The sequence below is a fragment of the Eleginops maclovinus genome, chromosome 6 (assembly GCF_036324505.1).
Source record: "Eleginops maclovinus isolate JMC-PN-2008 ecotype Puerto Natales chromosome 6, JC_Emac_rtc_rv5, whole genome shotgun sequence".
Classification (NCBI taxonomy): Eukaryota; Metazoa; Chordata; class Actinopteri; order Perciformes; family Eleginopidae; genus Eleginops; species Eleginops maclovinus.
In genome coordinates, this window is record NC_086354.1 from 12,760,457 (window position 1) to 12,772,990 (window position 12,534).

The 12,534-nt window shown below is 39.1% G+C and overlaps 2 protein-coding genes across 2 annotated transcripts; one reads left to right on the top strand and one right to left on the bottom strand.

The window, feature by feature from the left end:
* Nucleotides 1-612: 612 nt before the first annotated feature.
* Nucleotides 613-1,525, bottom strand: ccl20a.3 (chemokine (C-C motif) ligand 20a, duplicate 3). Its single transcript, XM_063886454.1, has 4 exons — nucleotides 1,349-1,525; nucleotides 1,066-1,174; nucleotides 899-973; nucleotides 613-777 (listed from the first exon to the last, which is right to left on the bottom strand). Exons 1-4 carry the CDS (start codon nucleotides 1,422-1,424, stop codon nucleotides 729-731), a joined length of 309 nt encoding a protein of 102 aa, XP_063742524.1. The 5' UTR covers nucleotides 1,425-1,525; the 3' UTR covers nucleotides 613-728.
* A 3,357-nt stretch (nucleotides 1,526-4,882) lies between these two features.
* capn10 (calpain 10) lies at nucleotides 4,883-12,378 on the top strand. The gene is given in 14 exon segments (XM_063885111.1): nucleotides 4,883-5,173; nucleotides 5,626-5,875; nucleotides 6,302-6,433; nucleotides 6,626-6,822; nucleotides 6,987-7,165; nucleotides 7,168-7,209; nucleotides 7,595-7,736; nucleotides 8,008-8,174; nucleotides 8,656-8,912; nucleotides 8,988-9,190; nucleotides 9,655-9,910; nucleotides 10,443-10,636; nucleotides 10,730-10,775; nucleotides 11,352-12,378. Coding segments are annotated over 13 exon segments (1,989 nt in total). The 5' UTR covers nucleotides 4,883-5,173; nucleotides 5,626-5,731; the 3' UTR covers nucleotides 11,382-12,378.
* Nucleotides 12,379-12,534: the final 156 nt, after the last annotated feature.

A 12,534-nucleotide genomic window follows, 5' to 3' on the forward strand; every position in this document is an offset into this window, starting at 1 on the left:
ACAATTTATTTAAAACTACTAACATTCAAACTACCTATTCAGCAAGATTTAAATATTTGTATTATTTTCCAAGAGATCAATGTTCCTAAGTTAAAGGACACACTACTATGCTTACAATAGCATTAGTACCAGCAGAAAATAATTTCACCTTGACCTATAAATGATTATCGCTACCCTTCATTACAGGTGATGTAAACACTTCTGTTGACCTGGAAATACCCGTTCTGCAATGTGATGCAGGAAAACAGCTCTCATTACTTCCTCCCACAGGACTTTCAGCACTTTTGCCATGTTTTGATCACAGGATACAAAACTTCCAGGGCTGGAATTTCTCACCGTGACATCATAAACAAGGAAGTAAAGAGCACGGATGGTATGCTGTCAGGGAAGTTTTCAGGTGTAGTAATTTACACTCTGTGTCAAGTTTTAACAATACACCATGCACAGTATTGTTTTAATTAAGAGGCCTGTCACAATGTGTTCCCTTTTTCAACAAAACTTTAATGATTATATATTACATTATGTACAAATACATTTCATTAAAACAAAAACTGAGAACATGAAAATAATATTCCGCAATGCTCTTACAACTTGTTGTAATGCTTGTGTTGCATAAAACATGTTTTAATTCATTGTCAGTGGTTTCTGAATTCAGTTACTGAATAGCCAAACTGTGAAACATCATTGGTTTTTGGGTAACAGGCAGGAAAACAGCTCCACGTCTCTCTTCAAATATCAGCTTTTGTGGACTTCATGTGAACAATGTGTGCTTTATTCCTGCAATGAGAATTGATCCAGTTATAATTGTATCCAATCTGTTTGTGTTAATAAATTTCACAGCCTGCAGAATAACACAGGTTCTGAGTTATGTTGCACAATTGTTTGAAATTAATCTTACCTTAAACGGTTGACACAATCCATCACCCAGTTCAAAGCAGGGTTGGTGCATGCTTTACCCTTCCCTGTGTGGAAACTATAGATTATAAGGAAAGAAAAAACAATTATACACTTATAAACACAAATGGTATGTGTCATACATCTTTAATTTATGGAGGAGATCCTCACATGATGGCATTGATCGGACACAGCTCTGTGACTGTCTGGACGGAGTACCCCTTGATTTTAAAACATGGTATTTTGTTTTTCATGTAACTTCGACAACATCCATGATGCACTGTGAATAATGAGAAACGATTATAAGATTCTGGTTAGAAAAAAAGAAAACCAAAAATAAATGCATCTTGATATCAAAAAATCAAACCATATAAAAACATTTAAAATCCAAATATATAAAATATAATTTAAAGACAAACCTATACGAAAAAATGGAGGAAAACTCAGTAAATACCTGGAGATGCATTTGTGGCCAGCAGACAAATGGTAAGGAGTGTGATCACCATCACTGAAGCTTTGATTGACACCATGTCTTCCTGTGAGTTGGCAGCAGAGACTCTGAGCTGTTCTGTCCTCAGGCGGAGTTAGGCAGGTCTGATCGCTGTTAAGGACTGCCGCCTTTTATAATTGTCAGAGGTAGGAAACTTCCACATGGAAACGATGAAGTATTGCAACATCACAGAAAACCCCGTTCAATTTACCCTTTAGACAAAGAGACAGGGTAAAGGTTTGGGGGATGATACACACACACACACACACACACACACACACACACACACACACACACACACACACACACACACACACACACACACACACACACACACACACACACACACACACTCACACACACAGGTAGGAGCATGCTATGTGTATTTTTAGTTTTAATCCTGTCAAATTTGAAAAACTCCAAAATGCAAATTGTAATGTAAACATGTTTTTAATGTCAAACTTTTTAAGCTTAAAGGTCACGTTGCAGAAAAAAACAAAACAACAACCCATAGTAATTCAGTGTATTTTTTTCAGGGATTTACTGTCAAAATTAATGGAATAATATTACTGAATATTGTTTATGCATGCTACAAAAATAAAATTCATGTATCACTTGCATACTGGCCTGTCAAACCTGTAAAATTATTTTAACATGTAAAGACAAACTAGTACAACAGACAAACGTTACGTCTGTCCATCTCCACACCTTGAGACGATAAGAGTCCTGTAGATCCAGTGCTACATGGGAAGTTACACAGGTGTGGCTCCTTCTCTCAATGACTTTACCCCACAAAACACTGGGAAAGCAAATATTTAATCAAAATAAAACATTAACATTCAAAATTTAGAAAGGATAAAGACATTGTGTTTCACTGAGAACCTCTCTTTGGGCCCCGTATTCTGTAAGTAGGTTGGTCTGTGGTTATACGGAGATTATTTTCTAGGTCGGAGGAACACATACTATATACTCAAGAACCGCACATCAACGGAAATAGTGCATTGAAATAGGTCATGAACCAGTTCATTTATGTCCATTTGTTCATCTTGAACTTTCCAACAAAACCGCACAACATTTTAATTTTCATATCCCACCCCTGATTTCCTGCAACGTGCATTTACAAGTCATTATAATGCAACTTTATTACAGCCTCTAAATTTCACCTCGGCAGTGAGACAATATTTACATCACCATACATACAGACAATCGTTATATTTCACTGTTATAGTTCCTCCTGTATGGACTAGACATAAAGAAATGTATTTTTCGTGCAACTCAAATGTAAAAGACAAAATCTACAGTATCTTTTCATGTGAAGTTAAAATGAGGCATCAGCAGCCTCCATTAGGTACATTTAGCAGGTATATTCCAAAGATTCTTTCTGTTTTATTAAAAAAAGGTTCCAAAATATATATGAACATTGGGGTATTGTTTTAAAACAGACATTAAATAATTTGAACCTTGCCTTAATGAAGAGGCTATTTTAGGACCCGTTTTCCGTGAGAAAAGACATCAAAGGACACCCACTCACAGACTGGGGAAGGGGTTTATGCAGACAACTCAGCTATCAATTTCAATATGCCCACTCCAAACCAGAGAGAAGACCTGAAAAAATGTAGAAAATGCACAGATAATCATATTAAACAACAAAAAATCCCTTTGCTCTCATTACGGAGTTTATCGAGCAGATACAGTAGCAGGACAATCATATGTTTTACCAGTATCATGAACTAGGGTTTAGTTGTCTTTGTCCCTAAGAGCCAAGGCAGTGTGACTCTGAGCCAGCACGTACAATACCAGGACCCTGAGACTGAAATATCTAAATGAAATTCAGCATGATTCATTTTATACCTACTCCGACATAAAAGATGTCCTCCTTGAAAAAAGGTTTCTAAAACATCCAAATCATGCTCTGTCGTTCTCATGTACTGAATAAATGTCCTTAATACATTTTGATTAAAATGAACAGTCTGTTAATGAAAAAGATGATTTTTTGTTATGTTAGACGTTTAGTTATACAACATTTGTCTCATTTGACTCTGACGTGCTTGTTACACACCATTTCAACAATTTGCAAGTTACTGTCATGTATACACAAACATTTATAAGCAATGGTAATGTGTGATATTAACCAGGGGTGTGTTAGGTTTAACACATCACAACATTAATTAAAAAGGAAATTGGATAAAAGGACAATAAATAATGATGTGTGGACATAATCATAGAGGACATATCTTTTCTACATTGCCTCATAATGTTGTCTATAGCAAAACAGGTCAACAGGATGTTATGTGTTATATTGCATTTTTTTCTCTCAGGTCTGTCTTGAAAAAAGATAAAGATCTTAAAGAGACGACTACCCTGTTACAGTAAGAGGTATTGAGATATAATTCTTGGGTAAAAGTTGCAATACAAAAACATAAAAATACTTAAAGATTTCATTCAAATGTTATAGTTCCCGAAAGCAGTAAGTATGGCTAAGCAATTATTGATTGAGGACAAGAGATGTTATACTGTATTCATTTTCTGTAGAGTTTAAAATATGTTCACAGTAAAATGATTCCTTGGGTGGTTACTTTTGCTCAAATTAATTTAATTTAACAATTAAACTAACATTTTAGACTCAACATAAGTTATATATTTGGCATTACTTTACTTCAGATGTAATTAGCTTACAGTAAATGATCTCAATTTTAACTTCATTAACTTAAAAGCAAAGCCGATTTATGGAGGCTAAGTTTTTTGTCCAAACCATTTTTAGTTACTGACAGTACATCTGATATTTTGTCTGCACTGATGTTCAAACAATAAACGGGATGAGAAAGTGGAGACAAGACTTTTTTTTAACACAGCTCAATTCACAACACCACCATGCTACATCCTCCAACATCACATTATCATTGAATATGTTGATTTTCAATGAAAAAATATTGTATTTTGTATTTACAGATAGAAAGATTTAAGTAAATGTATTTAAAATATTTTTTAACTGGCCAATGAAGTATACATTTTTTGGTCAAACATTTTTTGTTTAAAAAAGTCATCCACAAGGAGTTACGAGTTGGAATAAAATGTGTTTTTATCTCCCAAAATAAGGTAGAATCATCATGGGAGTAAACTGATTTATAGAGATTACGATAAAACTTCCCTTTGCATGTTACTCTATTTACCAGTAAGCTTGCCACTCTCTTATTTTTGGTTTTCTCTTGTTTTCTCTTGTTGAGCTTGCTATCCATTTTGCTCCCAATCTCACAAACGCATCCTGGGCTATTAGTACTCGATTTGACATGGTGTATCTTCAAATTGCAAGGGATTATTCACACAATATAATATATGATTAATTAAAGTACGGAAAAGGCAGTGATTGGGGCTAAACATTTACTTTTAATCCTTAAAAACATTTAAAAACGTGCGACAGTGACAGTACTGTGTGTAATTACCAGTCCCGGCAGTAGGTGGCGGGAGAGTGAAGCCTGACAGGAAGGATTCACTCTATGAATGAACTGCTTGTATCCAAGCGGAAGAGGATTTATATTCCATATTCAGCAATATGATCTGCAGTTATAAAATGTTATAACAGGCAGTCATAACTAAGTCTGTCATGCTTCTGGATAAAAAACTGTAATTGTACTTATGATTGAGAAAACACGATAAGATGAAGCGATACGGAGATGCTAAATATGTTGCATGTGTGCAGGAAAAGCTAACCGAAGCTAACTGTTAGCTGCTGAGTTATTGCGAGGAATGACAGCCAGCTACGAGGGGAAAGATGATTAAAAGATGGAAAAGGTAAGATACAGAAAAACAGACACACAACATCATGCAATGTTTGAACAACGACAATTAAGTAAGGAGACATACTCTTACAGGTTTTCAATTTGTTCTCTTGCTGTGTGGGAATGTAAACTAAACATTTGTGCTTATCACTGACCAACCACAAAGTAATAGTATGTCTCCCACTGATATCAAACGCCTAAAATACACTTTACAAACATGCAATGGTGTAAGGCTGTAAGTATATCCATTGTAACACTATATTACATTGTTTGTGTAATTATGAAGGGAGGTAAACTGATTTTGTTTGATTCGGTTCTGTCATGAATACAATATAACATAAAAAGGAAAAGGAAACAGTAACTGTTTTAAATAGTGTTAGACTTCCACTTCTCTATCTACAACTGAAGCAAGGTGCAGTACATGTATGATTTTGTATGAATTGATTAAAAATATGTTTTTTTTAGGTGCAATACCAGTATGAAAGGTACATGGTGGCTTTGAGAATGGTCACAGCTGGTTGAGGTTCACCCACTGACCCAGCAGGTAATATCCAGGTTGTAATAAGGAGCCATGAAAGAAGCGGGCCGGAAAGGTTCTGGAGGCGAGGCTCTGTTTGAGGACCTGAACTTCCCCTCTGACGACAAGGCCCTGTTCTCTGACAGCTCCACGCCCATCACCACGCTGCAGGGAGAAGTCACCTGGCGACGTCCACAGGTGAGTGACATGGGAAATGCCAGCGTGCATTCCTGTGTTTGTTTTTGTGATGGGTTAATGATTGCATATCCACTGTCTAACTTCCTTTTTTGCAAACGAATAACTTGCATCGATTTCTCATGTCAGAAGTTCAATGTTACTGTTTACTATTTAACTAAAAGCAAATATTTATTAGATATTTATAAATAGATTTTTTGTATGTAAATGTGTGTCATCTTGCAAAAAATTACAGATTGATAAAAGCATATTTGGAGCGGCCTATGCTCAATATTAATTCATTCTGATTAAATGTGTTGTAACTAACATTAAATAAGACGAACATTATCTGCCTACATTCAGTTAAAAAACATTTGAATTGAAAACTTTTTTAGTCTAAAATGTTTCTATATCAGCGTCTCTCAATGTATGTCTTTTTCACAACTCCAGGAGATCTGCCAGTCACCAGCCCTCTTCCCTGACAACATCACCCTTGGTCATGCTAAACAAGGCTTATTAGGCGACTGCTGGTTCCTCTGTGCCTGCTCCTTCTTGCTCAAAAACAGACATCTCCTGAACAAGGTACTAGACTAGAGCAACAACTGTATTCTCATTTAGATTTGAATACATTTATGATCTGCAGTTCTGACATTGTACTGAATCTGGTTAAGTGAATTATGTGGCTAGACTAGCTTGCAGTGAAAAAGCCTGTCATAAGCATGTTATCCACCGTACATCCTATACTCTGTGGATTCATTTTGTGACTCTTTGTAGGTGCTGCCTCCAGATCAGCCCCTGTGGGGTGACATCAGGTACAGGGGCTCCTTCCGGTTTTGTTTTTGGCAACTGGGACATTGGACAGAGGTGACAATCGACGATCGCTTACCCTGTGTAAACTCCACTCTCTGCTTCTCACGCTGCCACTCCCCTACTGCCTTTTGGGTAGCCCTGTTGGAGAAGGCCTATGCCAAGTAAGAAGCTCCAGGAATTTCCATCTACCCAAACAGTTTAACCCACAATGCGCTTTGATTAAGCAGAGTTTTTTAAGGTGACCCTATGGAACGTTTTAACCTTGTGATTTATTCCCAACCACATGTTTAGTGAAGTTTGGTTCTGTCCCTTCCACCGTCTTTAGGCTTCATGGCTCTTATGAGCGACTGTGGGCAGGGCAGGTATCTGAAGCCCTGGTGGATTTGAGCGGGGGGCTGGCAGAGCGCTGGAGCCTGGGAGAGTCAGAGGAGGGGCTGAGGCCAGAACAGGACAGTGACCAGGTCAGGAGGAGGAAGCTGGACCTGAACCTCTTGTGTCCAGTGAAGATGAGTGTGCCGTCAGCTGCTCCACTCACAGCAGCCCTGGAGGTCAGAAAAAAGCAGATTTCATGCAGAAATAAGTGATTTGTTTGTCCTTATTTTATTTGTCTGTTATCATTGCCCCCTCACCCTCATAAATTAACAACAGTAATAATGCAGTGCAATTCAGACAACATTTGAGAAGGGTGTTAAAAGGCATTTCTTAGTAGCTATATAGTTTTTTATTGTTATGTACAGTATTGAATGGTCATAATTTGCATCTAATACATTTAAAGGAAATAGCTGGCCCTTAAAATAACAAAAAAACAAACACCAGGTTTCATCAAACTTTTTTGCAAGATCCAAATAAAACATATGCAAAGTTGTTCGAGTTTAAACTTTGAGAAAGTGATTTAAATCCTGTGTCACCTGTTGACCTCGATGTTGGCTGTAGGTGCCAGTGAGCTGGGTCAGTACCATGCCCTGACTGTCATGGAGTGGTTGGATGTGAAGACGGTGTCAGGGAGCAAACAGCTGCTGCTCAGGATCAGAAACCCCTGGGGAAGATGCTGCTGGGGAGGAGCCTGGATAGGGAGGTAGGCATGTGTCTGAATATGTGTTTCAAAGTTAAGATTAAGAGATGTGTCTTCAGACCACAGTCAATTGACATGACTAAGACTTGATAGTGTAGTGCAATCTCAAAGTGTTTTTTAACGGCAAACATTCTACCATATCAAACATAATTGACTTCATACATCTGAAGGCTGCACCTAAAGTCTGTTTGGAAAGCCTACATAAAGTGAATTAAAGTATCTTGCAGACTTGATTTATTGTCTGCATTCACTCAACATACCTCTTTCTCTGCAGTGGTGCAGGTTGGAGTTCTATCGACCTTGCCTTTGCTTCAGATCTACAAGCCAGAGTGGCCGAGGGCGAGTTCTGGTTGGATGAGACCGAATTCCTGTCCCATTTTGATGATGTCACAGTAGGCTACCCAATCAGTGAAGACGGGCACCTTAAGAGCATCTATACTGGTAATCGCTTAAGACCACGTCTAAAGTGCATGATGAGGACAATCAAAGTAAACGATAATGTTTGAGGACTGCACAAATTCAAAACACACAATGCTTTCTGATACACTATATTAACATAAAACATTATAAATGTGAACTACAGTGAATTCTGAGTATTTTATTTATCGTTTTGAATTGTTGTAGGCTACGGGTTGACTGAATACATCATGACTTCCTATACACACCTCAACAATCTACTGGACTCAAAGTATGCTATAAGATGCCATGTAGTATTATAAGTTATTACTTTATTTGTGAAGTATGTGATCATACATATACATATCGATGTTTCTATAATATTGCATGCTTCATTATCGTGTTGAGTGTTATAGCATACCACGAGTCCTACAGTCCATAAGATGGTCTTCATAGACAGTCTTACTTTTTACCTTTGACTTCCTTGGCTCTCCTTTTTAACCCCCATAACTCTCCTCTCTGACAGGAAATCTGCTGACACACTATCACCAGCTGGCCGGCCGGTGGATGGAAGGTCACTCCGCTGGTGGCAGCCGAAACTGCAGCAGCTACGGCAGCAATCCCAAGTTTTGGCTCAAAGTGTGTGAGAGAGGAGAGGTTCTAGTGTCCCTGCTGCAGCACAGAAAATGGAGGAACACAGAGAATTGCACACAAACTCCATTTGAGGATAGCAAAAACACAACACACCAGCACTACCAGGCTATCGCTCTACACATGTGGAAGGTTTGTGCCATCGCTTGTAGGAAAATAAACATTTGTGTCTTTAGATTGTGTCGCTCATGTTTTACCTGCTGCTAGGTGGAGAAAAGGCGTTTCAATCTTAGCCGGATGTTGAACAAACCAACTTGTGCTTCTTCTCACTGCCATGCCTACGAGAGAGAGGTGGTTCTCCATCAGCAGCTGGAGCCTGGATTCTACCTGCTGGTCCCCAGCACTTACCAGCCAGGAGCTGAGGCCCGCTTCCTCATCAGGGGATTTTCCTCCTCCCCCACATCACTCAGGTAAGGACCAACTGATAGAGTTAGTGTAAATCCCTCATAGTATTTATATTAAAATACTCAAAACATAAAGCATATCCATGCTATGTTTCTTTGTTGTTATTATAACATTTGAACAAAATCCATCCTCAAAAGTCTAGGTACTTTTATACTTTTAATGGATGAAAAAAATCCAAAATTAAAGCCAAACGACATTAACTATTTTGCTTATTCAACAATATCTTAAAAAAACATTGTTGACATTATTTTATGCATTAGTTATTCCTTTAAGATGTATCATTTATTTCTGCATGCATTTTTTCTCCATATTTTCCAATCAAAAGCAACGACAGCTGGTAAACAGTGACATCTGCTGGTCAATTTCTCCTCCCACCATTTATTTTTCTCCATATGGATGTTTTGCCATGTGTGCTGCAGTTGACTTCAATTTATTATGTCATTAAAATGTTGGTATCTATCCTCCTCAGTGCCCTGAAAAGCCCAGCACCTTCACTGCCGTCGACCACAGATGGAGAGTGGGAGACCAGTTACTTCCAGGGTTCGTGGGTGGAGGGAAGGACGGCCGGAGGAAGCAGGAACTTCCTGTCTCACTGGCAGAACCCCTGCTTCCCCTTTACAGTGTGTGATGAGTCAGCAGTGACATCAGGAGTTAATGTCAGGATTACCCTGCACCAGAGCCGCCCTGACACTGACCTGCACCCTATTGGCTTCCACATTTATAAGGTCAGTCAAACAAAGGGAGAATACCAGTGTCAAGTTACAGCCCATTCAACTCAATCAAGACAACCTGTTCAATGTTATCTTTTAGTCTGTTTTAACATTCAAACCTTTAGGTGTTTTCAGCTAGCTGTTTTATGCATTTGTTTTTCTTTGTTTTTCGGGGGAATGTGCCTGTTAATCAACCAGAGAGATTTGAAAACACGTAAAAGGTGCTAGGGTTAGCTCAACAGGTTATTGGCACTTTTTGTCCAAACCCAATTAAATAAATAAATAAAAACATTACAATAAAATAATTAGTTTGTCTTAATAATATTTTCAGATAATACTATACTATCATAATAATATCTTGAAATGAAAGAGATCTGTATTATTAAGAATTAGGTAGTGTGCGTAAGGTCACCATTTATGAACACCGCTGTCCTGTGAAGAAAAACACATTTGTAGTAGTATTAAACATTAATATAAGTATTAAATAAGATTGCTATTGGTTATAATTATACACTGCCTGAGCCTTTGATATATACTGTGTGTACAGTTTTCAGAAGGGGAATCCCAGCAGACAATACCCAGGGACGAGGATCCCGCGGCCAGTTGTGTCCCTCACTGCTTCACCCAGGACGTCAGCCTGGCCTGCTGTCTCTCTCCTGGAGCCTACACCATCGTGCCCTCCACCTACCAGCCTGACTGCTCAGGAAGCTTCACCCTCAGCCTGGCCCGCAGAATACACAGGTTGGACATTTTAAAATCAGAATGTGATTAAACAACTAAAAACAGTATCTTTAGATTTTGTTATAAATAATTATGGTTTTATGTCTCTTTTAGGAAAGTGGTGAAAAGCCAGGAGAGACTGGGAAGAGCCATTCAAGAGGTCAGTTAATTTAAATCATTTAGTACTTTGTTAAATGAGAAAAACAACTTGGTTACACTGACTGACAAATCTTTCTTATCCCATTAATCAAACCAGGATTTTGTCATGGTGATTTACAGAATCTATAAAAACACTAACTTTCATGCTTAATACTTCAAAAGGCAGAATTTCTATAAGTTATCTAATTAGATATATAAACATAGATAGCTAAAGGAGGACAGGAATTTCAGGATAAAAGTACACAACTGTATAGACTAAAGGTTTTAAGTATTACTAACAAACATTCAGTCAAAACATGTTTTGTTGCAGCCCTGGTATTTCTGTGGTAAAGAAACTTTCTCTATAACCTGTCCCAGTGATTCACTTTCAACAAAGCACAAAAATCAAATGATTACGATTTTGGAAGGTTGATGGTATGATGACGAAGAGGGGGCAGCAGCTTGACAGCAAGTCATTCCTCCAGGACAATTCAATATGCCTTCTTTAAACCTACAATTTTTAACTTGTGTTTGTGGTCAGAGGATGGCAGCACTGACTAATCGCCTTTTCTTGCTCTTGTCTCTCTCTGGGCGGCAGATCTCTCACATCTCTGTGATGCAGAGCTAGTTCTCTGGGACTGTTGCTGCTCCGCTGACGTCGACTCACCTCCCGGTGCCTCTTGGCCCATGATAAAAGACCCAGTTCTCCCATCCACCCTCACCATGGAGGATGTGTGTGTTTGTGTGTGCATGTGTACCACCAGTGGCTGAGAAGGCAGGCAGGCAAATTTAGTGGGAATGTGTGTGTCGGGAATCCTGGAAACCCCTTTATCCTAAACCGCTGAGGCTCAGGGCTGATGGGCAGCCACACACTCATCAGCGATTAGGACATCAGAGGTTGTCGGTGGGCTGGGCTGCTAATGAAGTATGACGGGACTGGCTGGTGTAAACAAACAGCCGCCATTGAAGAGGGCCGCCGCTCCTCTTGCACATTCACTCGCTGGTGCGCCTGCCGGTCCGGAACAAAGAGCCCTCTCATGAAGGTCCTCACAGAGGCACAGGGGGCAAGGGGCGAGGGGATGGTCTCCGACAGCAGAGCCAACCAAACCTGACCACACCATACCGTGCCATACCATGCCAGAGCTTTCATCCCATCGCTGTCCTCCAGACACTATGCACCTTACCTAGCTTGCATTGTTTGGCCATAGACACAGACACAGGGTTTCCTTAGTACCTCCTGCCCAACATGAGTACCTTCCGGACTAACACCAAAGTCAGGCTTGACCTAAAGAAGTCCATTTTGTTTCTGACTCCATCCTCACCCCCCAGCTCACTTCCCCCCAGACTCGGTCCACAGCTCTGACCTGAACAGGGTTTGAAATTGCCGCCAGAACAGATGACAAGCGGACGGGTGGAAGGGATGAAACGAAGGATGCGGCACATCAGAGGAGGCTGCCTTTTTTGTGTTGAGGCTGTGTATGTGTGGTGCTGTGTGTCTGCCTGCTTGTATTCATGTCTGTGTGTTGAAGTCACAGGGTTTCTGGTTATTAATTTTAGCCAGTGTTACCCGAGACATTTCAGAAAGCTATAATTAACTAATTAGGAGTGACTGTATTTATTATGTTTGGGAGTCAGATGTGATAAATACAATTAAAAAAACTTGATAAAACTTGGTGGTGATTTGTCCAATATTTTTGATGTAATTAAAGTTTTAGATACGTATGTATGTTGATATTATATAAAGTGTAAGTGTAAAATAACTAGATTTGGTGAAAATTGAA

Coding starts and splice junctions, on each gene's coding strand:
- ccl20a.3 (XM_063886454.1), bottom strand. CDS start 1,424: ATGGTGTCAATCAAAGCTTCAGTGATGGTGATCACACTCCTTACCATT. Junction 1,175..1,348: donor GGCCACAAATGCATCTCCAG/GTATTTACTGAG, acceptor CATTATTCACAG/TGCATCATGGATGTTGTCGA. Junction 974..1,065: donor TGTCCGATCAATGCCATCAT/GTGAGGATCTCC, acceptor TATAATCTATAG/TTTCCACACAGGGAAGGGTA.